Source organism: Dryas octopetala, chromosome 3 (genome assembly GCF_963921425.1).
Source record: "Dryas octopetala chromosome 3, drDryOcto1.1, whole genome shotgun sequence".
NCBI classification, from domain to species: Eukaryota; Viridiplantae; Streptophyta; class Magnoliopsida; order Rosales; family Rosaceae; genus Dryas; species Dryas octopetala.
Genome location: NC_141368.1, coordinates 11,577,403 through 11,605,047, shown reverse-complemented (window position 1 = coordinate 11,605,047; position 27,645 = coordinate 11,577,403). Strand labels below are relative to the sequence as shown.

The 27,645-nt window shown below is 37.7% G+C and overlaps 5 protein-coding genes across 5 annotated transcripts; 3 read left to right on the top strand and 2 right to left on the bottom strand.

Moving 5' to 3' along the window:
• Nucleotides 1–312: 312 nt before the first annotated feature.
• On the bottom strand, nt 313–1,637 carry LOC147290892 (transcription factor MYB35-like). Its single transcript, XM_086237822.1, has 3 exons — nt 1,505–1,637; nt 1,249–1,378; nt 313–1,165 (listed from the first exon to the last, which is right to left on the bottom strand). The coding sequence occupies exons 1-3, from the start codon at nt 1,635–1,637 to the stop codon at nt 313–315; spliced, it is 1,116 nt and encodes a 371-aa protein (XP_086093948.1).
• Nucleotides 1,638–2,686: 1,049 nt separating this feature from the next.
• Nucleotides 2,687–8,543, top strand: EMB2766 (structural constituent of nuclear pore). The gene is made up of 9 exons (XM_086236188.1): nt 2,687–4,210; nt 4,511–4,607; nt 4,992–5,070; nt 5,671–5,793; nt 6,001–6,078; nt 6,597–6,700; nt 7,456–7,543; nt 7,627–7,725; nt 8,245–8,543. The coding sequence occupies exons 1-9, from the start codon at nt 2,764–2,766 to the stop codon at nt 8,335–8,337; spliced, it is 2,208 nt and encodes a 735-aa protein (XP_086092314.1). The 5' UTR covers nt 2,687–2,763; the 3' UTR covers nt 8,338–8,543.
• A 342-nt stretch (nt 8,544–8,885) lies between these two features.
• On the bottom strand, nt 8,886–11,758 carry LOC147290890 (uncharacterized). The gene is made up of 4 exons (XM_086237074.1): nt 11,328–11,758; nt 10,712–10,859; nt 10,171–10,264; nt 8,886–9,318 (listed from the first exon to the last, which is right to left on the bottom strand). The coding sequence occupies exons 1-4, from the start codon at nt 11,651–11,653 to the stop codon at nt 9,053–9,055; spliced, it is 834 nt and encodes a 277-aa protein (XP_086093200.1). The 5' UTR covers nt 11,654–11,758; the 3' UTR covers nt 8,886–9,052.
• Nucleotides 11,759–12,439: 681 nt separating this feature from the next.
• Nucleotides 12,440–15,135, top strand: LOC147290889 (cell number regulator 6-like). The gene is made up of 5 exons (XM_086237456.1): nt 12,440–12,581; nt 12,684–12,794; nt 13,154–13,268; nt 13,709–13,974; nt 14,589–15,135. The coding sequence occupies exons 2-5, from the start codon at nt 12,684–12,686 to the stop codon at nt 14,883–14,885; spliced, it is 789 nt and encodes a 262-aa protein (XP_086093582.1). The 5' UTR covers nt 12,440–12,581; the 3' UTR covers nt 14,886–15,135.
• A 3,079-nt stretch (nt 15,136–18,214) lies between these two features.
• On the top strand, nt 18,215–27,499 carry LOC147290888 (Translation elongation factor EFG/EF2 protein). The gene is made up of 20 exons (XM_086235508.1): nt 18,215–18,718; nt 19,642–19,863; nt 20,479–20,600; nt 20,694–20,844; nt 21,149–21,220; nt 21,888–21,983; nt 22,077–22,165; nt 22,250–22,316; nt 23,851–23,889; nt 24,162–24,222; nt 24,569–24,678; nt 24,771–24,845; nt 24,969–25,037; nt 25,155–25,276; nt 25,452–25,577; nt 25,696–25,816; nt 26,029–26,129; nt 26,265–26,325; nt 26,945–26,998; nt 27,101–27,499. The coding sequence occupies exons 1-20, from the start codon at nt 18,311–18,313 to the stop codon at nt 27,203–27,205; spliced, it is 2,271 nt and encodes a 756-aa protein (XP_086091634.1). The 5' UTR covers nt 18,215–18,310; the 3' UTR covers nt 27,206–27,499.
• The last annotated feature ends 146 nt before the right edge of the window (nt 27,500–27,645 follow it).

The window sequence follows — 27,645 nt, the reverse complement described above, 5'->3', positions numbered from 1 at the left end:
GTTTTGAACCATAAATAAGTAAACATGTTTCAAATCACAAATAAGATAGTTAATCATGCTCATGCCAGTAGATTTTCTGTGGTATTATTATCCATTTAGGCCACACCAAATCAAGAAACTAAGTTTGTTATTAAAGCTTAGTACACATGACACACACCAAATCTTCATAGTTCAAAGTAACAGAGTTCCTAAGTTACTAGAATAGTTGCATCATTCATGTACAAGGAGATAGAAGTGCCAACAGAGGTCTATTTATTACAAATCTTAATGCAGTAATGACTGTAATGCCATCAATTTTGGGGTAAATATTATTCAGTAGTAGAATGGTTCTTCCATAAGTTCAGGTAACTCCAAGAACATTTCATTCTCTCTAGCCACTATGTCTTCCACAAATGAACTGTCACATGGTGCTGTAGCCTGAACCTCACTGCTTGAGAGTGTATAATCTATACCTATAGGTCCATTATATTTTTGCATAGCAGCTAGGCCTTCAACTAGGTCTTGTGGCATTGCTGCTTGTGCTTGGTTCAACATGTCCTTTGACGAAAACTCAGCCATATTTCCGTGTTCTTGAGCATGATGATCAGTTGGTATAAATGCGTCTTCAAGGAGAAAATCGCTCCATATGAAGGCCGGAGTTGACTTCTCTTGCAGGGCAGATGAACAAGCAGAAAATGATGATGATGACAAGGTGCCTTCGCTGTAGAAATTGGGTGCTAAAGAAGATTCATGGTTGGTGGTGGAGTTTGAGGCCTCTGTCACCAACTTTATGGCTTGCAGCTGTGTAAGAAGATCGAGTGGTTGGTTGCTAGATTGATTGTTGTTGAAGAAACTGTCTTGAATTGGTTCCATTTTGGTTGGTACCATTGTTGGCATAAAATAGCTGTAGATATTTGACAAATCTTGTGACGGCAACGAGTATGGTTCTGACTTTATCAACATTGCATTCTTCAAGTCTTTGTTGAGAGACCCCCCAATTCCTATTCTCATTCCAGCTTGGGGGAGGCCACCAATGTTTCCATAGTCAGCTAAAATTTGAGAAAAGGCCTTGTGGGTAACAGGGTCTATTCCCATTTCTGAGAGCTTCTTTTTCAGCTTAGTGTTCCAGTAGTTCTTCACATCATTGTCTGTCCTCCCAGGAAGTTGTTGAGCTATTATAGACCACCTGAAAACCATAGAGAACAAGATGAATATCATGTGTTTGGCAGCAAAGAAAATTGTAGATAGAAAGTCTGCATAGCAACATACCTGCTTCCAATGATTGCATGAAGTCTGACAATCAACTCTTCTTCTTGGGGTGTGAATGACTCATGCCTTAGATTAGGCCTTAGGTAATTAGTCCACCTAAGCCTGCAACTCTTCCCACATCTTGTAAGTCCTGTAAACACTCATACATTGAGTTAATTAGCCCCAAAATGCAGTCCTTAATCCAAATCCCCCCCGGCTAACGGGTCAAGAAAGGAGAAAAAGAGAATGAAGGAGAAGAAAAAGCCTCCAATTGAACCTGCTTTTTTCGGGACAGCAGTCCAGTTACCGGTTCCATGCTTCGATACATGAGCAAGTATCTTTGCATCTTCCTCTTCTGTCCAAAGACCCTTTTTCATACTCAGCTTGTCACAGCAAGCAGGTCTCACCATCTTATCTGTTAATCGAAAATTGCACTTAAAATCATAAAAACAAAAAAACAAAAAAGAAGCAGAAAACAAAAAGGAAGTGATGATAAAAGAAAAGAAGTCAGATTATAAGAGAGATGAGACTGTTTTCAACTTCAAACTCTGCTTATGCAGATGCTGTTTTGAGTTTTGAGAGATGTAAGATGATGAGAAGAGGAAAGGTGCTGGTTTAAGGTATAACAAGTGTGGAGGCAAGAAAAGCATGATCAGGAAATGGCATCATTTTCACATTAACTGTTTGAAATACAAATCAGCCTTCACACACTCGCTTGTTGGGTCCAAGACCACTTTGGAGTCTGGTTTAATTTGGGTGAATTATTTGGTTAAACTTAGATTAAATCCAAGTAAAAAATGGCATAAATAATTTGATTGTTTAGATTATTTTGCCTTTGTGTAAAAGGAAATGACTACTACTGCTTCAGTTTCTGAAAATCACAAGTTTGATGAGACCAACTATTTTAAACAAAAGATTCAACTAAGTAAATAGTTAACTTGAAGAAACACAGATGAGCCTCACTCGCACAAGCTTTAATCACCATGTATGCATGATATGTACGTAGCAGTATAAATGTATCCTACCAAGTGTTTGTTAACTTGAAACATTTCAATGCAATAAATCTCGGTCGGTGTATTCTGACAAAGTGTTGGCGACTCAGCGCCTAGCCTTCGACCAGTTCAAGCTCGCTAACTTCCGGCCAAGAACCTTCGCTTCGGCCGGAAATTTGGCATGGTGGGGGAGATGGACTTTTTTTTTTTTTGGTAATCGGAGATGGACTTGAATCTCTTTGGGAGAGAGTTGGTCGTTGTCAGAGAGTTGGCCATTGAGGGACTCCCTCTTAATTGGGCTGGACTCTTTTTTTTTTTGGACAAGGAATTGGGCTAGACTCTAAAGTGTCCCAAAGTAGGAAAATTATTTCACAGCCCAAGCCCATGAAATTTTGTTAAGCCATGAATAATGATTAATGACTCGGGAATTGAAAAAAAAAAAAAAAAAAATCTCTGGCCCCAAAAACCCCAAATTTGAAAAACCCCAGCGAGCCATTCACAGAGAGAGAGAGAGAGCAGAGACGAAGAGGGAGTGACGGACACAATGTCGGGCTTCACATTCGGATCCTCCGCCTCCCCATTCGGATCCACCACCGCCTCCTCTTCTTCTCAATCTACCACCCCTTTCTCATTCACCAACCCTCCCTCTTCCGCTCCCCCCGCCTCCCCTTTCTCATTCGGATCCTCCGCTTCCCCATTCGGATCCTCCACCGCCGCACCCGCCGCGTCGACCGGGTTCTCATTAGGATCCTCCTCCGCCTTCGCTTCCACTCCCCCAAACGCTTCCTCCTCCCCATCTCCCCTCTCCTTCTTCAACCCCACCACCACCACCACCACCTCCAATTCCTCCTCCGCCGCTTTCGGTACCTCAAACCCTAGCTCCGCCCCGATCCTTTCTTTCGGATTCGGATCCTTCGCCGCCACCACCACAACCTCCTCTGCTCCCGCCCCAACATTCCCATTCAGTTCCTCCACTGCAACTTCTGCTCCATCCCTTTTCGGTTCTTCGTCTTCAGCCCCCATGTTTGGTTCCTCTCCATCCCAATCCCTGTTCGGAGCAACTGTTTCCGCGGCCAGTTCAGCCACTAGTTCTTCTCCCATGTTTGGTTCCTCTCCATCCCAATCCCTGTTCGGAGCAACTGTTTCCGCGGCCAGTTCAGCCACTAGTTCTTCTCCCCTGTTTGGCTCATCCACTGCTTCTGCTCCACCTCTGTTTGGGACAACTCCAACCGCACCCAACACAGGTTCATCCACTACTTCTGCTTCACCCTTGTTCGGGACAACTTCAACCGCACCCAGCACAGGTTCATCCATGTTTGGCTCATCGATTGCTTCTTCCACAGCTACAACAAACTTGTTCGGCTCTTCAACACCAGCAGCAGCTTCAGCTTCAACCACTCCCTCATTCCCCAGCTTTTCGAGCTCGTCTGCTCCGGGTTTCTCATTCGCAACAAGTTCAGCTGTTGCGAAGCCCACTACAACAACCTCCACACCCACTACTGTATCTTCATCAACAGGCACTTCAAGCTTCTCATTTGGAGGGACACCCATTTCCTCGGCTTCTCAACCCTCTTTCGGGTTCTCCAATGTCTCTGCCTCATCTCCCGCCCCGGTGTCCACCCCAAAACCCACATTATCTTTCTCAACAGCTTCGGCGCCGCTGTATTCGACTGCCACTACCACCACCGCTTCTTTCACCCCGGCAGCTAATACTACAACCCAGGCTTCTCTGTCTATGCCGGGTTTTGGTGTGACTCCTACTGCTCCGGCTGCGAGCACCACTGCATCGGCTACAACGGCTTTAACAGTGCCTTCCAGCTCAGCTGCTGCATCGGGCACAACGGGTTCGTTTACAGGTTTTGGAGTCTCCTTCGCAACTGCTTCGTCAGGGGCTACTGCTTCTTCTTCGTCTGGCCTTTCGATGTTGACTAAAGCATCTTTGCCTGCTTCCTCATCACAAGCACAACCAAGCACTGCTGTGCCTGCATTTGGTGTGTTTCCTCAACCTTTTGTGTCTATTAAATATTGTGGAAAACTTCTTGGGTTATTTGAATAATTGAATCTATATTGGGTATGTTGGTAGTATGCTGAATTGCAATACTAGATTATGTTGTAAAGGACTTTATGACTTCGGAGTTCGCTTGTTTAGACTTTAGAGCAATTTGAGTTCCCTGAGGCGCATGAGAAAGCGATTTAAAACCAACCACATTGTTTTGAAATGTTTACATGCCTAGCTCAAGTATTTTGTTTAAACTTTAAACTAACCCCATTTTGTTGAAAATGTTCTGTAGGTGTCCCTACATCAGCATCTGTAACTGCAGCCATAAACGGTTCCAGTAGCACTGCATCGCAGACATCAACATCACTTGTTGTGGCTTCTACTAGTGGGTATGTGTACTTTGCCTTGGTGCTGACTTTGCATTATTGTTTCTGTTGGCATCTAAACTATCTGGTATTGTATTTTCCAATGCAACAAGTCCAACTTGTTGACACATTATGCCTTCTACTTTTTCGCTTTAACAGTAATCTTTTTCGGTATTTCATGTGCTCTTCATGTTATAATGAATTTTCGTACAGATAAGTGAACAGAAAAATAAACTTAAAAGATTATGATGGAATGCTGTTGTGTAATTATGCAGTTCGTCTAAACTATCTGCTGAAAACGAAAAGTTGGAAAGAAAAAAAAAAAACTTTGGTACAAATGCTCAGATCTTAAAAAATAGAGACTTCAATTAATTTGACTTGTGCTTTTCTGTTCTGCTTGTCTTATAGGACAACTTCGACTATCAGCACTACAGTATCTACTGCACCAAAATTACCGTCTGAGATTACTGGGAAGACTGTTGAGGAGGTACCTCATATGTTTGCCTTTTCGTTATTAGTAATTGTATCTTGCTGATTTATGAGCCAATTACAACTTATATGTTTGATTTCTATGAATGAAAAATTTGTACAATTCTACTACTGAGCATTAAGTACTGTGAAAGCAAATATATTATGTACACACACACACACACATAATATTACACTATATATGATATCTCCTACAACTTAAAGGGAGGACTATTTTCCTTAAAATAGCTTCCAGAAATTGAAAAGAGGAAAAGGAAAATCCTAGTTATCTAAAAAACATGCGAACCTACCCTGAATGTATGCAACTGAATTTACAATCCCCTCTAGAGCTCTGTGGAGCAATTGCTTCCATCTTTGTCATGATTACCTTTACTTTAGTCATCTTTGTTATGCTCACCTTCCATCTTGTCAGAAGGAAGAAAGGTGAGACATCTCTTTGAGGCAAATACTTTTCAGAGTTCAGACTACCAGTTTCTCTACCCTACTCCCTCTATTATCAGTGCATGTTCATATTATTACAGCACCTAAATTCTTTTTGTTTTATTACCTCTCTATTCTATTAAATTATGAAGTAATTTCTTTTTTGCTTTAATTGAAGATCATCAAGGAGTGGAATGCTGAGCTTCAAGAACGCACTGGAAAATTCCGGAAGCAGGCTAATGCAATAGCAGACTGGGACCGGAGGATTTTGCATAACCGTGATGTTCTTCTTAGGCTTGAGGTGATCTATTTCCCAATACATCAGAGAAATTGTTTAGTTAGACTGATTAAGATATGTGAACTTGTTCAGGCCAATTTTATTCTGTATGTTGATAGCTTTGCTAAATTGTTATGAAGTAGTTATGATTAAGTATAAAGTTTGATTTTCCTGGCCCAAAAGAAAAAAGTATAATGTTTGATTCACATTGCTGTTGCTTTAATTATATAGATTGAAGTGGCGAAAGTGGTTGAAACCCAATCTAAATTGGAGCGGCAACTAGAGTTAATTGAGACACATCAACAAGAGGTACTTTCACAAGTTTTTTGTAGTTTTACTATGCAAAGTTATAATTGTTTGTGCACTAATTGTAAGAGCCTTTGTTATGTCAGTCTTTGTCTATACTTATGCATCTTAATTGGTATTTCCTTAATATATGAAGCTACTCTCTAGTTCTTTAGATATTCTTTTTCCAGGCCCAAGAGGTCTGCAATTGATCACCTTAGATTGATTTACACATCCAGTACTAAATAAACCAATAATAAATATCACCAGTTATGTTTTTTTTTTTGGGGCAGTCACTGTAATAAGAAAAAAAAAAAAAATTCCATTCTAACTTTTGTGTATATTTAAAGCCTGTAAGCTGATACTTAGAAATTTTATTTTTGGAATTCAAATAGTAGCCTTCAAGAAATTTGTAGATTAGCCCTTGTCACCTAAAGGTATTCTTTTCTTCCTTGTACCCAAGAATATATAGAGCTGTCTATAGACCAAAGCAATTGCAAATATAAGCATGATAACATTCCTTCTTATGTTTATATTGTTAGGTTGATAAGGCTTTGCTAAGCATGGAAGAAGAAGCTGAGCGCATATACAAGGATGAGTGTGGATTGCTGCTTGATGATGAAGCTGCATCCACAAGAGATGCAATGTCAGTACTTGCTGTGTTGCTTTGTTTTATTTTATATGATGTAAATTTGTATGGCATGCTTTATGCTATCATTTTTGGACCAATTGCATATGTGCCTTTTCTGTTCTAGTAGTACATTTTTGGACCAAGTAAGTTTAGTGACTTGACATGGAGTATAGAGAATAGATTGTTGGGAACATGTGAACTAGCCAACTGTTGTTGGTTTACTGGGATTAATCTGTTGATTGAAAATCCCTTCAGAGGATCTGTTTACTCCTTTTTATTGGAGTTAGGGTGAAGAGTTATAGGATTACCATTTCAACATGTTCCCTCACATAAGTGCAAGTGAGAGTAGACAATTGCACAGCTTGTAATTGGTCGGGCGAAATTAGTCAAAATCTAAACTTGACATATTTATAATAAAGAGTTGTAATCTCTGATAGCCATTTACTAGGAGATGACTGAGGAAGCTTGACTGACTGAATCCTTTTAATAACATGAAAATGATGAAAGATATGTTAATTTAGTTAGTATTGTATTAAAATCAATTACTGATTTTTCAATGATCTGATTTGGGACGGAGTCATCCTCATAGTGAGTTGGCTCAAACATGCAGAGGCTATATTTTGTGAAAATTGCTGGATTTGGTTTAACTTGCTCTCTCTCTCTCTCTCTCTCTCTCTCTCTCTCTCTCTCTCACCCACACACACACACCCACACAGAGTGAAGCACACATAAAGATTCCTCATTTATTATTGCTCTGGCTTCAATTGCAGGTATGAGCAAGCTGAGTTTATTGAGAGGGAACTAGAGCAGGTGACAGAACAGATCAAATCAATTATTCAGACCCTAAATGCCAACCAGGTAAAGGTTTTCAGTGTTTCTACTTCTTAAAAAGCTTTTCCAACTTATGTTGATGATGATAGTGATGTTTTTATTTCATTTAGGGAGGAGAACTTGATGCAAATGATGGGATGGCTCCATTAGATGTGGTTGTCCGAATCTTAAACAATCAGCTTAGTTCTTTAGTGTGGATCGATGAAAAGGTTGGTACCTTTGTTGCATAATTTTTCGAGTCATTATTATTATTTTTTAAAATGGGTGCATTTTATTGGTTTCATTGGTAACTGGTACTTGAAGAATATAAGGGACTTGCTGAGATGTCAGGCAGATTGCATAGATGTTTGCTTTGGGTAATGTGAAAGAGTTATCAATCTGGAGAAATTTCAAAACCTGGACAACTGCATTCTTTTGTGTACATATTTAGAAATCCTCACTGTTTCCTTTAAATCAGAAAAGTTGGGGGGAGGGGTTAAAAATGCACTTGTTTTTGAAGAATCCCGAGTGTCTGTGGCATTTTCTTTTCAGTATGTTCTTACATTTGTAAGATCCACAGTATCAAGAGTCTAAGACTACTCAACTCCCCTGAGAAAACAACATAATGATTATAACAATGGAATTGGGTGGTTAGATGTGTTTTTCAAATGAATGTGTTACTATTCCGTCAATATTTTCAGATGTGCTTTCATTTTATTTGGAACACTGATCTTCCTCAATCTCATCAGGCTGAAGAATTCTCTTCCCGGATTCAGAAGCTTGCCAATCAAGGTCCTGCAGCAGATCGTGAATTGATGGGCCCAAGATACTGGATGTCATGATCTTAAACTACCTTTATTTTCCCCACCAAGATCAGTTGCTTACTGTATAAGATTAGTATATGCCAAATAGTCTTTGTATACCCTTCCATTTTTCCCCAAATATACATTTGTGGTGCATGGATGTTGATTTTGCTGGATAAGATCAGCAGAAATTCAATCTATATTAACTTTTTGGGGATGTTTACTACTCCTCAACAATGATTGTATCCTTTTGTTCAATTGACTGCTATAAGAATCCCATTGCATGAATGTCAGTCTCTCTTTTGGTGAGGAATCGTGGATCATTCTCTCTTCCCTGAATGATTATGAAATTATGATGGGCTCCCTTAAGAGCAGCAAATGGTGATATGTGCTCGTCCATGCATGTACCCCTTAATCAATAAAACAAGTATCTTCTCTTAGATCTTTCGCTTTAATATCAATCAAGACTTGCTAAACATTGTTCACTATGTGTAGAATTAACACTCTAGTAGTTACGTTAATTACCAAAATGACCAATTTTATGAATCAGTCTGTGGTTGCAGTTCCAAGTATGATAGATCCCAAATGAAAAAAAGTAAATATGATCCAAGACCATTCATTGAACTAAACAATGTTTCAAGGTGTGTAATGTCCACAAATGAGACCGAGTTAAGGTAGTACTAGTTGACTGAGACTTATTATGATGATGATCAATGTGCTTTGTACAAACATCTTTTACTAGGTAAACTGGTGATCAGCCCCTGTGGAATCGAGTGACAACCACAATCAAGAGGATCACAACAGAGAGAAGCAATGAAGATCTAACTTTTTCTTCAAACTGGTCCATGTTGTCGGCCGCAGGGTTTTTCCTCTGTGTCGTCTCTGGAGGAACAAACATCTCATTCATGAGTGATACAAATTTCTCAATGAGTTCCTTAACCTTTTCTTTTGTTATATCCATAATCCACCTCATAAAGCATGCACCTAACTCTGGTTCTTGGTTTGAATTCTGAGGCAGCCCTTCATTTTCAACCAAATAGATCAAAATTTAGTAGAAAGTAGAAGTTAAGCTAAAATTTCTACTTAGTACAAGATCAATTAACACCATAGTGCTTGAGTCAGGCTGTGCATAAAGTTGCTCAAAGTGACTCATTTGTCTTTCAAGGAATCTTGAGCCAGTAATTTGATAAAACACATTGCACATGCTGACAGTTGCTTAGAAGATCATTTTCAGTAGTTCTAGTATTTGATCTTAGAACCAAGTTTGCTTGAGTGAAAGATTGCTCTTGATTGCATTGTTTGTATAAGAAGGTGCTGTAAGTTGCATAGCAGATTTCTGGAATGACCTAAAACTGAGAAGGTCTCAACTTCAGCTCAAGTATTTTAACTTGTTTACAGCCAATTGTGTAGCTATGGATCACCACATCTTATAGACTAGTTCCCTTTTTTTTCCCCATTTGGACATTAATTAGTACTTAAGAATTAATGAAAGCAAGGAATCCACATCAACTTCTATTAACTGTGAATTCTCTGTTTCACTCATGACTGCGATGACAGATAAGGCAACCTGATTTCCTAATTTTTCCTTTTTTGTTTATCAAAAACACTACTTTGAGACAATTAGGAATACTTTTGCATAAAGCTTTCTTTGACACTGCTGTCTAGACACCTAGGCTGCATTGCACTCATATGTCCTTATCGGTTATCAGCATGATTGACAGTTTTACTTGAAGCCCTTTATATGGTCGAGATACATCAAACAAATATGCAGCAATGGCATTGGTGCTGCCAATTTTCTATATGAGAAATCTGTGAAAGATAAAACAACAACCAAATTAATTAAATTAAGTCCAAGATAAGTGGAATGCATACCTGAGGCGAGAGGCTCCCAGAGCTTCCTAACCAACTCATTGTTGGTAACAGCATCCCATAGGGCTTTATCAGATGATAGGGAAACCACCAGTCTCTGCACTCAAGTAGATTTCTCAAGGAAGGGGGTCAAAAACAAGATAAAAGACTGACCTATGCAAGTATCATTTCAATATAATTAACAAATTATAATGGAAAATGCAGAAAAAGGCTTTACATCGAAGGGTTTGCCTAACTGTGAAACAACTACAAAAACTCCACAATGAGAAAACAGAATGAAAAACATGTTTAAATTCTTTGAAGGATAAAGAAAAATTATAACTCCCAAAGAAAATTGTTTGTTTTTTTTTTTGGGGGGGGGAAGCTGTGTTGAGGATGTTGTAAATACTGCTGTAAGATTCATTATCTTCAAATCTATGGACCAATGGTACTCTTTATCAGAATAGGTGGCATAATAAATTATAGTACAGAGTTATAGGGTTGGATCCTTCACCAAGTTAAAACAGGTTCCAAATAAGCCCTTAGCATAAATACAAGAAGGCACCTTAACAGAAGGATCGGTTTGCAGCAATTGGAAAGCATCATGAACTCTTCTGTGTCCATACGACAGAAATTTTCTTGTAACACAACAATCCAGTATTTTCTGAAGCAATTCTAACTCCGATTGAGACGAGGTTATCCCCTGCATAAAACTTGCCAAGATGGATATATGGTCAGAAACACTCAAGTCTCAAGTGCAAGGCAATCAATCATTTAATCAGAAAGGTACAATGCAAAGCATGATGAAAAAGTCATGCTACAAAGTACAAACCGATGGAAAAATTTAGTTGTTTTAAGGTCTTTGATTTGTTTTGTTAACTACAAGCATAGCTTTCTCTGTTTTGGATATCATCCAAATAATTTCTTATTTTAGGTAAATAAAATCTTGGCTGCTTTTCATGGGATTGAATATCTCCTCTCTCTCTCTCTGTGGACAAAATTTGAATTTCATATGATTAAAATATATAATTTGAAGAATAGAAAGGATATAAAATATAAAATCTGAAGATCGAAAGGATATTCAGCGATTTTTTATGAATTCCATATTCTGCTATATATAGGTCTAGTAGAATTACCAATAGCCAAAAAAAAATAACTAGTTGTGTAAATTTAACACTTACTTCAAAAGAGCAGCTATGGCATTTTTGACTTCAAACTGGGATGGAACAGGCCCAAAAACAGAGCTAAACAAAGACCCACTTGCTCTTTTATCTTCATTTCCACATACAGACTCTAGTTTTCTGCAAGTCCCACTCTCACAGAAGCAGTTTGAAGCAGAACAAGAAGGTTTAACAGATACAACATTACTGGATGAAACAACATTACTGGATGAAACTGGCAGTGGAAGATTAAGATTATTATTTTTACTACCACTATTAGAAGAAGCAGAAGAATATTGTTTGATGTGCATGAAGGGCAGGTCAAAGTGCATGGTTCCTCCTCCCATGGCTTTTCTTTCTTCAAATCCACTGAAGTCTGTCTCTGCTTCTCTTGTAAGCTTCTGAGTTGATTTTATAAAATGAAAGGAAAGTGCCTTACTTTTTGTTGGTTGTTCTCATATCTAATTATCTACACGTCAAAGACTCAAAGATTCAATACCTGATATTTTGCCAATCAGTTCTATTATTTCTATACTAACCTCATCATTTCCATAGGCCCATGCATATATCATTTGGGCTGAGGGAGGCACCCTTTTATACCCATTAATACCAAACCAGACCATAGAAGAGCCCAAAGAATCAACAACCAAAATAGAAAATCTACATTTTTTAATTGAATAGCACAATATTATATAAACTATTTAAAAATATGAGTTCATCTTTAATGCCAAGAGAAGAACTTATTTATCCTTCATGTGACATTACTTGGTATCCTCGTTCTCTCTCATTGGCTCTCTTTTATCTTACTCTCTTTTTTTCATTTTTTGTTTATATATATATTTTTTAAAAATGTCACATCACTACAACATAAACATAAATAAATTTTTTCCTGATGCCAAATAAGAAAGCTTATTGACATATCAAGAGGCTAGTACACTTACACCATTGGTAATAAAAAAAAAAAAAAAAAAGAGGCTAGTATACTGTACACCTACAAAGCTTTGGTAAAATAAAAAAAGTAACTAAAATATGAGATGAAAATACGACGTCGTCACGTCATGCTTATTCCGTTCCATTCCATCAACAAATGTAAATTTCTATGCTGCTATTAGTAATGGCGTTGGCGAGTCAATGAAGAGCCGAAGAGGACGCGAAGCGTTGCGTCGAGAGACAAAGCAACAAAGAATAGGCTAATAGATTTGAACACCATTTTCTCAGAAACACCTCACATTTGGAATAGCTTCCCCATATCTCTGTGTTTTCTTCATCTTCAAGGTACATTTTCCCTCTCTTGTTTCGATTTTTGATCCATATTATATATATGTATATGTATATGAAATATGAAGAAAATTTATAATGTGGGTTGGATTGGATCAGATGGCTGAAGGGAATGCGCAATCGAGGTACGTGAAGCTGACCAGGGAACAAGAAGCGCCAGCGGAGGATATCAACCCTGGAGAGCTCAACCAGCCCATTGAAATCCCCCAGGTCCTTGTTTCACTCCCTCGACCTTGAATTTTTTGGGGTGCAAATGTCAATTTTCGGTGCATATGAAATGAAATACGATAATGTGTTATATGGTTATTGTTTGTTTTAGTGATTTCATGAAAATTTCCTATCTTTTTGCAAATTGGCATCTGGGTTTGCTTATAATTGAGAATTCAAAGAAATCTTTTCTTTTTTGTCTTTGGATTATATATAGAAAAAAACAATACTAATAATATTTCTGACATTAAGTGGACTGAGTTTCGTGTACATGAAGCATCTGTACCTCAATTTATAATGTTGGAATATTGTCCTCGTCCTCGTCCTTCTTGTTGTTGTTGATTATGTTCAGTATTGAACAGTTAGTTGTTGAGAAGTGTCACGAATGCGGGCAACCCCTACCAGAAACATACCAACCCCCAGCTGATGAAGATTGGATAACTGGGATATTTGGCTGTGCTGAAGATCCCGAGAGCTGTAAGCTAGATTTCATCTGCTTTATTGCTTTTTATTGTTTTTTTTTTTTTTGGGAGGAGGGGCGGTTTCAAAGCATAGTTTGCCACTTAGGATAATTAATCTGGTGAAGAATAACAAGTTCTATGTGACCTAATGTTTCAGGAAGTACACCTTTAGATTGTCCAAGTTATGCATTGATTGTTTTTGCTTGCAACCTGTGCTCATCTCAGCAGGTCAGAAGCTTTGCATGTCAACCGAGGAGCATTTTGGCAATGTCTCTATTACTCCCCTAGTTTGTTTTTGCCTATTGTGCTTCTTGCAGAGATCATAGTTTGCTTAGTTTTTGTAATATGTAGTTGAGTGGGACAAGATAGAAGTCGCTACCTCCATGAAAGATCTCTATGTTCATCACACTTTCCTGATTATTGATAATTCCTTGAGTTATTGTGTTTATGTTGCAGGCCGGACTGGACTTTTCTGTCCATGTGTGTTGTTTGGGCGCAATGTTGAAACAATACGAGATGATATTCCGTGGAACAATGCCTGTGTTTTCCATGCATTGTGCGTTGAAGGAGGAATCGCAGTTGCAACAGCAACAGCCTTCTTCCATGGTATTGATCCTAATACATCAGTTCTCATCTGTGAGACATTGCTATTTGCCTGGTGGATGTGTGCAATCTACACTGGTCTGTTTAGGCAGTCATTGCAAAAGAAGTATCATCTCAAGGTGAATTGCAGTTCCTATATTTTCTTGAACTTGGATTTACATGCAAAATACATCTGATAATATGGAAGAATAGGATGCAAAAACTAAGGTTTCTGACATGTAAAAGGTCTGTGTACATCCAATATATAGAATTTGATGTTCTCCGCAATTCATTTTTCTCTTTTTGATATGTAATTTTGTTAGATTTTCCCCCATTGTTTGCATTGTAACCAAATGGCTTTCGGCGATTGATCCTACTTTTATAAGGTCAAATTGAGAAGAATCTTGCCTGACATACAGTATATAGCTTCTGATGAGAATTTTACTTACTACTATGATATGTTGGTTTCACATGTTGGACTTTGCAAATGATAGCTGGGATTAATATGTATATCTGCAATGAGCGTGTGCTTGTGTTTGTGCCTCCAGTTCAAGTGGGATGTTCTTGTGTGTATGATGTGTATCAGTGTTCTTTTGACATTATACTGATTTCTTTTATGAAAAAAACATTTGCTTGTACATTTGGATGTGAGATTGTGACTCTTTTTGCCTCATTGTCTCTATTGTTGGAAGCATAAATATGGTTGACACATAGTGGTGCTGGGTGCTGACTCATTGGTGTTACTTCTCTGCAGGATTCACCGTGTGATCCATGCATGGTGCATTGCTGCATGCACTGGTGTGCTTTGTGTCAAGAGCACAGGGAGATGAGGAACCACTTATCCGATAATGTTAGCTTGCAAATGACCATTGTTGACCCTCCACCAGTTCAAGAGATGAACTCCGGTGACTCTGGTGCGAAGAGGGACGCTGGTGACTCTGGTGCAAAGAGGGACGCTGGTGACTCTGGTGAGAAGAAGGATGTTGCTTCGTCTGCAGAGTCTTCTGGTCATGAACACACTGGTATGGAGTTGCAGTTGCAGCCTGTGTAGGATTAGCATTTTGCTATATACATGAAAAGAATCTTTCTTTTCCATAAATTTTGCGTTTTCAGAAGATCAACCTGTGCAGAATTTTAAAGATTGCTTTTGAGAAAAATATTATCAGCAAGGCTTGTTATTGGCATCAAGTCGACATGTTCAACATCAATTTTGTAAACCCATGATTTTGCCTTATAGTTGCAGTCATACTAAGCCACAAAAGCTCTTCAAGACTGTTGCATCTTTGCAATATTATACAAAAAAGAAAATTTCAGGTAACCTCGGGGGATCAAGCCCAGCAAATATTATCATTTTTTGTTTGTTTGCATAGCCTCTTAGTTTTGGTTACATTAAAGATGATCGATTTGGTTTTACTTGTAACCTAATTCTTGACCCTTTCTCACCATTAGGCTAATCCCAAAGGATTTTGTAATAGCCTCATTTCGAGGTCATATATGCTTTCTTTTGCATCATGGAACATCTGAGACTGGTCAGCTTCTTGACAAGTGCTAACTTGAATCCCCTATCTTGAAGATTTTTGGTTGTCATCGGATAAACGAAAAAAATTAAAAGTTGTTAGCGGAGATTAATGACCATTGGTAGTAATGATAGACTGTTCTTGTAACTCTTGTTTAATCATGCAATCTTCTCTCTCTACTAAAAATAACACTAACAGACATTAATTAAATATATTGTAACATAATAAAAACTTGGCTTATTCACGCTAATGTCATCTGAAAGTAATTTCGATTTTCAATTTGCCCCTTAAAACTTCATTCCTCCCACTTTACCCCCGAATTTTACAAAATATCATATTCCGTCAAGTCCGTTATAAGCTCTTATAGGCAGACTTAACGAAATATGATATTTTGTAAAGTTTGAGGGGCAAAGTGAGAGTAATGAAGTTTCAGGGGGTAAATTGAAAATCGAAATTACTTTCAGGGGCATTGACGCGAATAAGCCTAAAAACTTATATCTAATACATTGTATAATTAAGATCCAAAGTGTTCCTGAAAAAAAAAAAAAAAATTCAAATGGTTCGATTCGTAATTAGAAAAAAGTCACATCTTTTATAGAAGATTTAGCTTTCACTATCATATTGCAATTCTTATACATGCCTTTTTCATACCTATTTTTGGCTTTTTTTCTTTTATAGACATCCTTGTTGGATACCTAAAAAATATAATTGCATATTATTCAAAGTTAACTATTAATGATCCATTACAGAACAAAAAAGAAAAAGAAAAACTAAACTATTAATGATCCTGCACTATTTTGTTTTCTTATAGTAATAGCTTTTTGAATAAATTTTAATACATTCTTTAATCATCATTAAGAACAAGGGAAAATGTTAGCAAAAGGACTATAACTGTACTCCTATTTTCAGTTGAGGATCCCATTTTCACTTTACTTTAATTAAGGACTATTATTTTTCAAGTCCTTCAATCAAGGATATTTCGTCAATTCTGTTAAAACTTCCATTAAAATTGATCACGTGAGGGTCACGTGACCAATTTATAAGAGCAAAATAGTATTTTCTCATAAAAAAATAAAACTAAATAAATTTAAACAAATTTAAAAACAAAAAAGAAATTCCCTCCATCTCCCACCTTCGCCACCCCCTGCACCATGTCCTTGCCCCCTCCTCCTACTATACCATCGCCATCCCTCCCCCCTCCCCTACCCGTCCCAGCCATGGCCCCATCCAGCTCCACCAACCCAACCCAGCCCCGGCCCCGTCGCAAACCCAGTCAAACCAGCCCAGAGTAGCGAGTACTCCACACGCCTCCAATTGCGAGCGTTGGAGCTCTCGGTCGGAGTCTCCCTGGACCGGTTGCCGTCGTCCAAGGCTTAGTAGGAGCCGTCGGTCTCCAACTCCATCATGGCCACATTCAAGCGGTCGCAGGTGAACCAGCGTAGGCACCCGGAGAGCTTCCACTTGCAGCAGATTTACAACCAGCAACAAACAGCGTCGCTTTTGAAGGTCGAGCTCAAGAACTTCATTTTGTCGATTTTGGACGACCCGATTGTGAGTCGGGTCTTCAGGGAAGCCGGGTTTTAGAGCCGTGATATAAAGCTCGCGGTTGTTCACCCCCTGGTGACTCAAGCGTCGACCCGGTTTCCATGGACTAGGTGCCCGCCCATTTTCTTATGCAATTTAACGGATTCGGACCCTGCTCTTCCGGGTTTCAGCTTCCTCTTTTCTGGATTCGAAGATAGGGACAAGAATTGTAGACGAATCGGCGACGTTTTGTCCAGAAATAGCGTTGAAAAAGGGATTTTGAAGTTTGTTGTCAATGGTGGGAGTGAAGAGAAGATGGGTATCAAGCTTAACGAGGTGGGTCACATGGCTGAGCATTGCTCTGGAGTTGGTGTTATTGTCAACTTGGGTGAATTGAAGGCTTTAGTGGGTGAGGGTGTGGTGGACGGGGCTGGGGCTGGGGCTGGGTTTGACTGGGTTTTGTGACGGGGCCAGGGCTGGGTTGGGGTGATGGAGCTGGGATGGGTGGGGGTGGGGGTGGGGGAGGGGGGAGGGATGGCGATGGTATAGGGGGAGGAGGGGGCGAGGACATCGTGCAGGGGGTGGCGAAGGTGAGAGATGGAGGGAGATGGAGGGAATTTCTTTTTTGTTTTTAAATTTGTTTAAATTTATTTAGTTTTATTTTTTTATGAGAAAAAACTATTTTGCCCTTATAAATTGGTCACGTGATCAATTTTAACAGAAGTTTTGACAGAATTGACGGAATATCCTTGATTGAAGCACTTGAAAAATAATAGTCCTTAATTGATGCAAAGTGAAAACGAGATCCTCAACTGAAAATAGGGGTATAGTTATAGTCCTTTTGCTAACATTTTCTCTTAAGAACAATATGATTGGAGTGTAACCTTAATTTATAATCTAAATAGTGATTAGTTGCAATTTTATTTAACCTAATTATGCTTTTAGGATGTCATTGATTCAAATCAATAATGACATTAAGCCATGTCCAGTTTAAGCGCCATCTTAGCATTGTTAATTTGTTACCCGTCTTCATCTGCTTACCTATCACTGGCCCTAATTTTTTATGTATATCTTTCTGCATGTCTACATGTTGAGTAGACTAACCAGCCTTCAGGAATTTGCCTCTATCATGTTTGAGAGATTTTAATTTCGAATTCGTATCTCTAAGTATTCAATTTGTTGTCAAATTCAATGAAAAAGCCCATCACAAACCCGAGCCCAATCATTGACCCAAAAAAAAAAACAAAACCTGAGCCCAATCAACCCGACCCGTTTTTTCTTTCTCTCTCCTAATATTTGCAACTCGCAAAACCAGCACCAACACACAGTGACTCAGTGAGTGACACAGAGGGAACTCAGGGAAGGAAGCGAGCGAAGGTTCAGGGTTTTACCTCGACCCCGCAAAACCCAAAACCCTACTGACCAGGCCACAACCATGGTACGCTTCCCCCGACCCTCCACACCACGCCTCCTCTATACCCTCTACACCACCCCCAAAACGACGCCGTCCCCATCTCCATCACCAACCTCCTCTCTCCTCCTCGGCTCCTTCCACTTCCGCCACTTCTCCTCCGGCAACCTCGCACGTGTCAATGACGACAAAGAACCCTGGTGGAAGGACTCCATGGACAAGCTCCGAAACATCGGGATCTCGGCCCACATCGACTCCGGCAAGACCACCCTCACCGAGAGAGTTCTGTTTTACACTGGGAAGATCCACGAGATTCATGAGGTCCGAGGGAGGGATGGGGTCGGCGCGAAAATGGACTCCATGGACTTGGAGAGAGAGAAGGGAATCACCATTCAGTCTGCTGCCACTTACTGTACTTGGAATGGTTATCAGGTAATTCTAGTTTCTGGGTTTTGGGTTTGCTTCTGTTTTTCTTGCTCGGAAAGTAATGGAATTCGATGGAATTGAGAGTTGTTTAATGGTAAGAATTGGTCTTCGTTTTAAGTATTGGGAGATGGGAACTTGGGATTAGCTTAGTAATGGTGTTGGTTTAGTTGGATTGTTAAATTTATGAACTTGTTGAAAATGGAGAGGTGATCACTTTGATATGGTCTAGCTAGAGTTGGTCTTGGTCCTTTGTTGTCTTAACTAAGTAGTATTAAAGTTTAAAATTTACAAATTTTTGAAAACTTTTGGATTTTGAATTTAATATATACAAAGAGATGGAATAACAGTTCAGTTTGTTGCTTCTTAGTATCTACTATAATATTTAAGAGGCTTGATTCAGTTCTTTTTCATTGAAGAGAAGTTGTAGGAAATGAACGTGGGCATTATTGCCACTTTTGCTCTTAATTGAGACCTGGGAATACCAGAAGGAGTGAAGATCATATTAGAATATAACATTACTTTTGGAGTTAGTAGGACAAAACAGTATTAATATGTTCCTGTCTAAACCTACTTATTATGGTAAATCAAATTACTATTGTAGATATGTTGGCGTACTGTCTGCTGTTCTAAAAGAAAATAAAATCTTGGAAATCACCAAGTAAGATTCAGTTTGTCATCCATGCTTCTCCTTCACTGCCTTCCCTTAGTAAAATTATTACTTGTTAAAAACTAAAGTGAGGATGGAGTCTTAACTTTTCACCGTGTGGTTACTCTGGAACTGTGAATTTTAGTTAAGATTTTGAATTTAAGAATTGCAGTACTTCAAACTTTGTGCTTGCGTTAACTAAATTCCAGAATAAAAGCCAAAACTGTTACCTTCCTTGCATATTCTAATGATCTCTTATAGAACCAGAAATTTTCCATTGCAGATTAACATAATTGACACCCCTGGTCATGTTGATTTCACCATTGAGGTTGAGAGAGCTTTGCGAGTTCTTGATGGTGCCATTCTTGTCCTTTGTAGTGTTGGCGGCGTGCAAAGTCAGTCAATTACTGTTGATCGGCAAATGAAGAGATATGAAGTTCCAAGAATTGCATTTATAAACAAACTTGACCGAATGGGTGCAGATCCGTGGAAAGTTCTGAACCAGGTGCATTTCAAAATTGATTAATCATGGAAAGATCTTAGATTTATTATTTTTTTTAAGGTTTATTTATTATTTTTCTACAAGGGAAAGCATTCAGTATACTGTTTCCTTCATCATATTGAACACAAACCAGTACCTAATATCTCATGATCTTGGCCTGCTAATTATCCCTTGAGGTTTGCAGTGCATGTCTGTAATATACCTGTCAGAAATTGATTTGATAATTGTGTTTTTAAATCTCTATTTCTAGGGATGTAAAATTCTTTGGTTAATATAATTGTAATTTTGTAGGATATTGTTTCGGTTGAGTAGAAAATATGAATAATCTTTAGTTTCGGTTGATTCACAATGTCCGTATCGTTTATAGTATGTTGCCAAATGCCTTCTGCATGGTTTTAATTTATGCAACAACTTCATGCAGTGAAGTTTGAATTTTCTTTTTCTTTGATACAATGCAACTAGCATGCTAAAAGTTACTAGTTTCAGTTAAGGTTATGCAACAAGCCAGATTACCCTTGATGGTTCAGATTGAAATTTTGTCTGGATAGTTGTACATGTTCATATAAATTATATTGAACCTTAAATAGTGACGTGGTAATGAAATTGATTTTCTTGTAGGCAAGGTCTAAGCTCCGACATAACAGTGCTGCCATGCAAGTTCCGATTGGGTTGGAAGATGATTTCAAGGGTCTTATTGACCTTGTGGAGTTAAAAGCTTACTATTTTCATGGTGCTAGTGGGTCTGTTATTAACACTATTGTGTTTGCATGGTTTGTTTTGGATGTGCTTTGCCATTTCTAAAATTTTGCTTATGGTCTTTTTGCATGTTTTAGTGAAAAGATTGTTACTGAAGAAGTTCCTTCTGATATGGAGGCGTTAGTCGCAGAAAAGAGGCGTGAGCTAATTGAAGTTGTATCTGAAGTTGATGACAAACTTGCTGAAGCATTTCTTGATGATGAGCCCATATCATCTACGGATCTTGCGGTACGTTGAACAAAATAAAATTAAAAAAATCTGAAGAAAGAGTTGTGGAAAAATGAAAATACAAAATATTTTCTTGATTTATCAGATGCGACATAAGCTACAATTTTTAATTCTGTTTGCCATTTGATCTGTTGCGGGTTTTGGTGGTTGTATGTTCTTACAAAGTTAAAAATATAATTTTGTACATAGAAAATTCTAGATGGTGCTATTTCTAATGTCAAATTTTGTTCGGGGGAAATTAATTGTGCTTATGTATCTTTCTGTGCTCTTGAAGTTTAAAGTTTTCTTTTTCTTTTTTGAGTAGGAAGCTGTGCGAAGGGCTACTGTAGCAAGGAAATTTATACCTGTGTTCATGGGTAGTGCATTTAAAAACAAGGTATTTCTTTAAATTTTTTTTTCCTTTGGACAATGTGTATATTGTATTGTATTGTCTCGTCATTACTCATCAATCAATTTGAAACTGCTTTAAGTTGATGTGTTAAATTTCAAATGCTTTTGCTTAATGAAGATTATGATGTATTATTTTATACAGTAAAGGCTCTAAAAAATTTATGATCATCAGCTTAAATGCTATTTGGTTCCCCAGTGGGTAATTGGGCATAGATATATCTAATCTCTCTATAATTAGAGGTTTTTTCTCTCTTTTTATAGCTATTTGGTTCTACTTGAGGTAAGCCTAAATGGGCTAACACAGGGACCTTACTGTTATTTTTTATATTTTTGGTTTTTCCCCATTGGCTTTGTTGAGACTTTATGGTCTTTGTTGGTGCAGTTGCATGTTATTACATTGTGGGAAATTATGGATGTCTTCTAGCAAGCAATGGTTTTCTTTGGTCTGTTGCATTGCATTGCATTGCCTTGTTGTTAATAATTGTGATATTGGCAATTCTTGTTGTCATCAGTTCTCTAGAGTAGTTGTCCTTTTCCTTTAAAAACCATTTAGGTCAAAGGATTTCGTATATGCCACTCATTTTGGTCTGAATTTTATTAATGATACTCGTGGCTCTTTATAATTTCCATTTTCTGCCATTTATGGAGTACAGGGTGTACAACCACTTTTGAATGCAGTACTTAGTTATTTGCCTTGTCCAACTGAAGTCAGTAATTATGCTCTTGATCAGACTAAGGATGAAGAGAAGGTATTAAGTTGGCGGAAATTCATCCTGAAACTTTTCTTTTATTTCATTCTCCATACCTGTCTAGGTAATCAAAAAATTGTCGTAATGCTGTAGGTTACATTGGGTGGAACTCCAGATGGGCCTCTTGTAGCATTGGCTTTTAAATTGGAGGAAGGGCGTTTTGGTCAGTTAACATATTTAAGGTATGCCTTAGAGGTGCTATGTTTCCATTGTAAAGTTTGTGTTGCTTATCTTATTTTATGCTAACAATTATTTTGTTGATGAAGAATCTATGAAGGTGTCATTCGGAAGGGTGATTTTATTTTTAACATTAACACTGGCAAGAAGATTAAGGTAAGTTCAAGGAATGTAATGTTTCAGCTAATAGTTCAAGGAATGTAATGTTTCAGCTTAAAGTTCAAGGAATTTAATTTTGACCCACAAAAAAAAAAAAAAGTGAAGCCTTTATGCCTTATGGTTATGCTGCAATATTTGTTTCATGCTACCAGTTTTTTTCATCTAGTCTTTTGGAATCTATTTTTATCTTTTTTAAAAAGCAATTGGTGGCTAATTATGATAGGTGGAATGATCTGGTAATATATGATTTTGTATGGTAGTTTAAATATGTTCTTATAAAAAAATGGTAGATTAAATATGAGGCAAGGTGATTGAGGTCAATTGTGGGAAGCGATAATTATTTACTATAATTGTTTAAGGAAACTACTTTGAGCTGGCTAATTCCAGCGTCAGGTACTGCTCTGTGTTGTGGAAGGCACACGCTTTATGGGGAGGGAAGAAGTGTGAAGTATTAAGGAGATGTAGAGTGTCGGCTGTGTTTTGTGTAATTTGGTTGGAAAGAAATAGGAGGATGTTTTTACAGCTTTAGGGGTGAGGAGGGGGAGTTTGTGGGATAAAGTTCGTTGTTGGGCATCCTTATGGGCTTCAGTGTCTACAGAATTTCAGGAAATGCCTTTATTTGCATTTTTTCAGATTGGAGGGCTGCTTTATTTGGGGAAAAGTACTGTGTCTGCAAGGTTTCTTCTTTGTAAGATTGTTAGAATATGAGCTCTATTTACAGTGGACATCGTGCTCTCTGATTTGTACTCTTTCTTGTTAATTACTAAAGTTGGTATCTTATTGAAAAAGTTAGTTACTACAATTGTTGGTATGATTGCAACAAGCAAGGTTCATTAATTTTATAGGCCATTTGGTTAGAACACTCGAACAAACTGACCCATAAAATCAATGAACCTTAGAGTTGCATTTCTCTGAAAGAGGTGATTAGGAGGGTTGAAGAGTAGTAGAAACTGATTAGGATGGAAATGTCTACAAGAGATGTAGTGGAGGATATAACTCTTAAAGAGGATTGGATGGTGAAAGAAATTCTTGTGGTGGTTTCCAATTTGTTTCAGATAAGGATTCGTGTAGCTACCCCAAGCAGTTGGGGAATAAAGCTGAGTTGAGTAGAATTTGGTTTAGAAGACTGCCATCTATATGATGTGAACTGTTACGTTATTTGTCTATTACCAGTGGTGAAGAGTAGTAGAAACTGATTAGGATGGAAATGTCTACAAGAGATGTAGTGGAGGATATAACTCTTAAAGAGGATTGGATGGTGAAAGAAATTCTTGTGGTGGTTTCCAATTTGTTTCAGATAAGGATTCGTGTAGCTACCCCAAGCAGTTGGGGAATAAAGCTGAGTTGAGTAGAATTTGGTTTAGAAGACTGCCATCTATATGATGTGAACTGTTACGTTATTTGTCTATTACCAGTGGTGAACTTTTACTTTTTGTTTTTCTGGAAAGTCTATTTTCAAATCAATGGTATGAAACTTTAATTTGTATTCTTTTGTATGTCTTGTTGAATTTCTGTTATCGTCCTGGAACAGGTTCCTCGCTTGGTCCGGATGCATTCTGATGAGATGGAGGTTAGTTTTTTTTCTGAAAGTTCTGCTAATAAAATTATTTGAGCTTTCAACATGTGAAAATAATTTCTAAGATAAAACATCTCTAAAATGTTCTGATGGTGGGTCTCTTCTCTGGTGATGCATGGGTAGGATGGCATTTGGGGAGTTCCTAGATTCAAATGCGACATGAAAGATTGTCTTTAGCGGATTAACACTGCAAATTAGACTTAAATGGTATAAACTTTGTCAATTTACTGATATATTTATTTTTTTGTGGGGCATTTCATCCACAGGATATTCAAGAGGCACATGCTGGGCAAATAGTTGCTGTATTTGGTGTGGACTGTGCATCAGGTTTGACTCTTCCCTTTTCATGTCCTGAGAAGCACAATATGTGTCTGCTTGTGCACACATGTTTAGATAAACGATAGATGTATAGATTTACTAGATCTACATTATTGACATTGTTTTCCTTGTAATCTGAGTATTTACTAGATTTGCTGAGTATTAGCTGTATGGAGTCATTCAGAGAAGATCTAAATTTTTACAGTCAAGTTTAAGTCATAGCTTTCTTAATTTTGTACATGAAAACTAACAGGGATTAAGCCATATAACCTGATGATTATAATGCTTTCTTCCCTTGTTTTGTTTTGTTTGTTTTTTTATAAATTTGTACTCACATGTTTTCTTGTATCTTCAGGAGATACATTTACTAATGGGTCAGTTAAATATACAATGACTTCTATGAATGTCCCCGAGCCAGTGATGTCGTTAGCTGTTCAACCAGTTTCAAAAGATTCTGGAGGACAAGTGAGTGGATTTCCTGTGATTTTTAGTGTGCATGTGTGTATGTATAGTATTCAATGCTACTTAAATCGGCCTTTATGTTTCTTTGTTGCTAGTTTTCGAAGGCTTTGAATCGTTTCCAGAAAGAGGATCCTACTTTCCGTGTTGGCTTGGACCCTGAGAGCGGACAGGTTCGATTTACAATATGATCTCCTCTCTCTCTCTCTCTCTCTCAAATGCAAATGGTCAAAATATATTTTGTCTCCACTTCAAGAAACAATTGCCTTGCCTTACAATTATTGTTCCTTGAGTAGACAATTATCTCTGGAATGGGAGAGCTGCATTTGGAGGTTTATGTTGAACGCATTCGGAGAGAATATAAGGTGCCTGGCCTGTTCTCTTTTTCTAATATATAATATCAAATTTTTAATGTTATGTAGGTTACATTTTTCACCTTGTATTGATTCTTTGTTCATATTATCATATGTTGTGTTAAACAGGTTGATGCCACTGTTGGAAAACCTCGTGTAAACTTCAGAGAGACTGTTACTCAACGGGCTGAATTTGATTATTTACATAAGAAGCAATCTGGAGGACAAGGTCAATATGGGCGAGTATGTGGGTAAGTCCAGATGATGCCTTTATCCTACAGACCTGATTGTATTTATGCAACACATCATGTACATGACATTTTACATGTACTCAGGTTACTTGGCAAACCCGCTAATTGGTTTTGTAACTGCAACTTGGTGTTCTCCCTTGTTTGTAATATTATTTCTTCTATTTCTACATTGCAGATATGTTGAACCACTGCCTGCCGGTTCACCCACCAAGTTTGAATTTGAAAACATTATCGTGGGACAAGCTATACCATCAAATTTTATCCCAGCTATTGAGAAGGGTTTCAAAGAAGCAGCAAATTCGTGAGTCCCCTGTCCGGTCTTGAAAGTTGGTTATGGAAATTTGGATAATACGATGTCTAATATATTCAGGAATTATGACACTATAGGGTGTTTGCTCATAATGCTATTCCTTGTACAGGGGCTCATTAATTGGACATCCAGTTGAAAATATTCGTGTTGTTTTAACTGATGGTGCAGCCCATGCTGTGGATTCCAGTGAACTTGCATTTAAATTAGCTGCAATATATGCATTTAGAAAGGTCCTTCTCATATCCTTTGTTCCGATTGAATTCTTTGTAATTGTTTGATTGAAATGAATTCTTAGAAAGGTCCTTCTCATATTCTGTGATTTTGCCCATGCATCATGCAGAGCATTGGAAATTAATTTTTCCTTCACAATCTATTCTCTGTCTTCAAAATTTTCTCTGACCTGGTTATTGTATGTTTTTTAACTTCTGAAATTGTTAAACAGTGTTATACAGCTGCAAGACCAGTGATATTGGAGCCTGTTATGCTGGTGGAGTTGAAAGTACCTACAGAATTTCAAGGCACTGTTGCTGGTGATATTAACAAGTGAGTGTTTATCCATCGAATATCTCCGGGCCTCAGTTAGAACGTTTTAAGGTTTTTTATTTTTTGGTCAACTGAAGTATTATGGTTTAATTACCAATTATTTTACCTGAAAATATCACTGCTTTCATTTGATAGGAGAAAAGGTATCATTGTTGGAAATGACCAGGAGGGAGATGACTCTGTTATTACTGCCCATGTAAGTACCTCTTTCTTTTCATGTAATGCATCTTCATTGGATAGCCGAAGAAAAAGGGCACTGTTGCACATCTTGACTTTAATAGTTTAATGCCACTAAGAAAATTTGATAAAATTTGCATATTCTATTCAACATCTGTGTAAGGTTCAAGCATGATATGATACTACTATATTTCCAGCTTCTCTTCTAGTTAAAAGTTTGATATCAGCATTGCTCTTAGGAAATGTGGGAGCTTCTGTAGGAGTAACTTTTATATGTAGATATATATGTTTTACTTTAATTGAGAAAATGTAGGAATTCCTTGAAGTTTTTTCTATTTGTAAGTATGCTTTTTTCTCACCAAGAAGAAATTTGTAGCTTGAATTAGTCCATATACTTGCTTCTTTAAACTGTATCTATGTCTATATTTGCTCAATTAAAACAATTGATGATCTGATTTCAGAGTGAAGACACTTCACCTATGTGACGTGTCTTGCTATTCATTGTTACATTTAAATTCTTATAAAAGAAAACTTTATATTAATTTGCTAAATTTGATTTTAGTCTTGATTGCAATACCTGAACTGAATGACAGTTGTATGAGATAAGTCCTTGAAAAATAATGTTATTGTCTCTTTAGGTCCCTCTGAACAACATGTTCGGGTATTCGACTGCTCTTCGATCAATGACACAGGTAATGAAGAACACTGTACTTTTAAGTGCAAAATACTCCATTTTCCAATTCCCACTTGCATTCTATGTAAGTTTTGTCTATCTGATGCCTCTATCTCTGCAGGGAAAAGGTGAATTCACAATGGAGTACAAAGAGCACTCGGCTGTTTCTAATGATGTGCAGGCGCAATTGGTAAACAATTACAAGGGCCCCAATGCTGCCGAATAGTATGCATTAAAGACAGGCATCTGCTCCTTTGTGTTGCCGCAGTCAAATATATTTGTTACAATGATATTTTTTCCTCCAATTTTGTTAATTATTTTTAGGAAAGAGGAGTCATGTATGTTACATGATCCATAATTTTGAAAAGCCCCAATAAAACTCAAATTTCCTTTTCTGAGCTGAGATGTATCAAAGTAATCAAACAAGAATTGTGTATCATATAGTTGTACGTTTTTTCTTTTATTATTATTACTGAATAGCTGTACTATACCATTATATATTAAAAATTTGTCCTTCATAAATGACTATGCAATATTCATCCTAGCTTCTCCTTTGTTCCTGTCTTCCATTTAATGCAATTTTTATTATGGATTGCAATGTTTTTGCACACTTTTTGGGCAAAACTTAAAAATTCGTTGGGGTAATATTCTATTTATTCGTTGAAA

What these genes read in the sequence shown, in the direction of transcription:
- LOC147290892 (XM_086237822.1), bottom strand. Translation starts at nt 1,637, where the DNA reads ATGGTGAGACCTGCTTGCTGTGACAAGCTGAGTATGAAAAAGGGTCTT. An exon ending in TGCTGTCCCGAAAAAAGCAG is followed by an intron (nt 1,379 to 1,504) that starts GTTCAATTGGAG and finishes GAGTGTTTACAG; the next exon opens with GACTTACAAGATGTGGGAAG. An exon ending in CATGCAATCATTGGAAGCAG is followed by an intron (nt 1,166 to 1,248) that starts GTATGTTGCTAT and finishes TATGGTTTTCAG; the next exon opens with GTGGTCTATAATAGCTCAAC.
- LOC147290888 (XM_086235508.1), top strand. Translation starts at nt 18,311, where the DNA reads ATGGTACGCTTCCCCCGACCCTCCACACCACGCCTCCTCTATACCCTC. An exon ending in TATCATCTACGGATCTTGCG is followed by an intron (nt 20,845 to 21,148) that starts GTACGTTGAACA and finishes TTTTTTGAGTAG; the next exon opens with GAAGCTGTGCGAAGGGCTAC. An exon ending in ACTCTGTTATTACTGCCCAT is followed by an intron (nt 26,326 to 26,944) that starts GTAAGTACCTCT and finishes TTGTCTCTTTAG; the next exon opens with GTCCCTCTGAACAACATGTT.
- EMB2766 (XM_086236188.1), top strand. Translation starts at nt 2,764, where the DNA reads ATGTCGGGCTTCACATTCGGATCCTCCGCCTCCCCATTCGGATCCACC. An exon ending in CACTGCTGTGCCTGCATTTG is followed by an intron (nt 4,211 to 4,510) that starts GTGTGTTTCCTC and finishes AATGTTCTGTAG; the next exon opens with GTGTCCCTACATCAGCATCT. An exon ending in CTGGGAAGACTGTTGAGGAG is followed by an intron (nt 5,071 to 5,670) that starts GTACCTCATATG and finishes CTTTAATTGAAG; the next exon opens with ATCATCAAGGAGTGGAATGC.
- LOC147290890 (XM_086237074.1), bottom strand. Translation starts at nt 11,653, where the DNA reads ATGGGAGGAGGAACCATGCACTTTGACCTGCCCTTCATGCACATCAAA. An exon ending in GCCATAGCTGCTCTTTTGAA is followed by an intron (nt 10,860 to 11,327) that starts GTAAGTGTTAAA and finishes CATCTTGGCAAG; the next exon opens with TTTTATGCAGGGGATAACCT. An exon ending in AAACCGATCCTTCTGTTAAG is followed by an intron (nt 10,265 to 10,711) that starts GTGCCTTCTTGT and finishes ACTTGAGTGCAG; the next exon opens with AGACTGGTGGTTTCCCTATC.
- LOC147290889 (XM_086237456.1), top strand. Translation starts at nt 12,684, where the DNA reads ATGGCTGAAGGGAATGCGCAATCGAGGTACGTGAAGCTGACCAGGGAA. An exon ending in AGCCCATTGAAATCCCCCAG is followed by an intron (nt 12,795 to 13,153) that starts GTCCTTGTTTCA and finishes AGTATTGAACAG; the next exon opens with TTAGTTGTTGAGAAGTGTCA. An exon ending in AAAAGAAGTATCATCTCAAG is followed by an intron (nt 13,975 to 14,588) that starts GTGAATTGCAGT and finishes ACTTCTCTGCAG; the next exon opens with GATTCACCGTGTGATCCATG.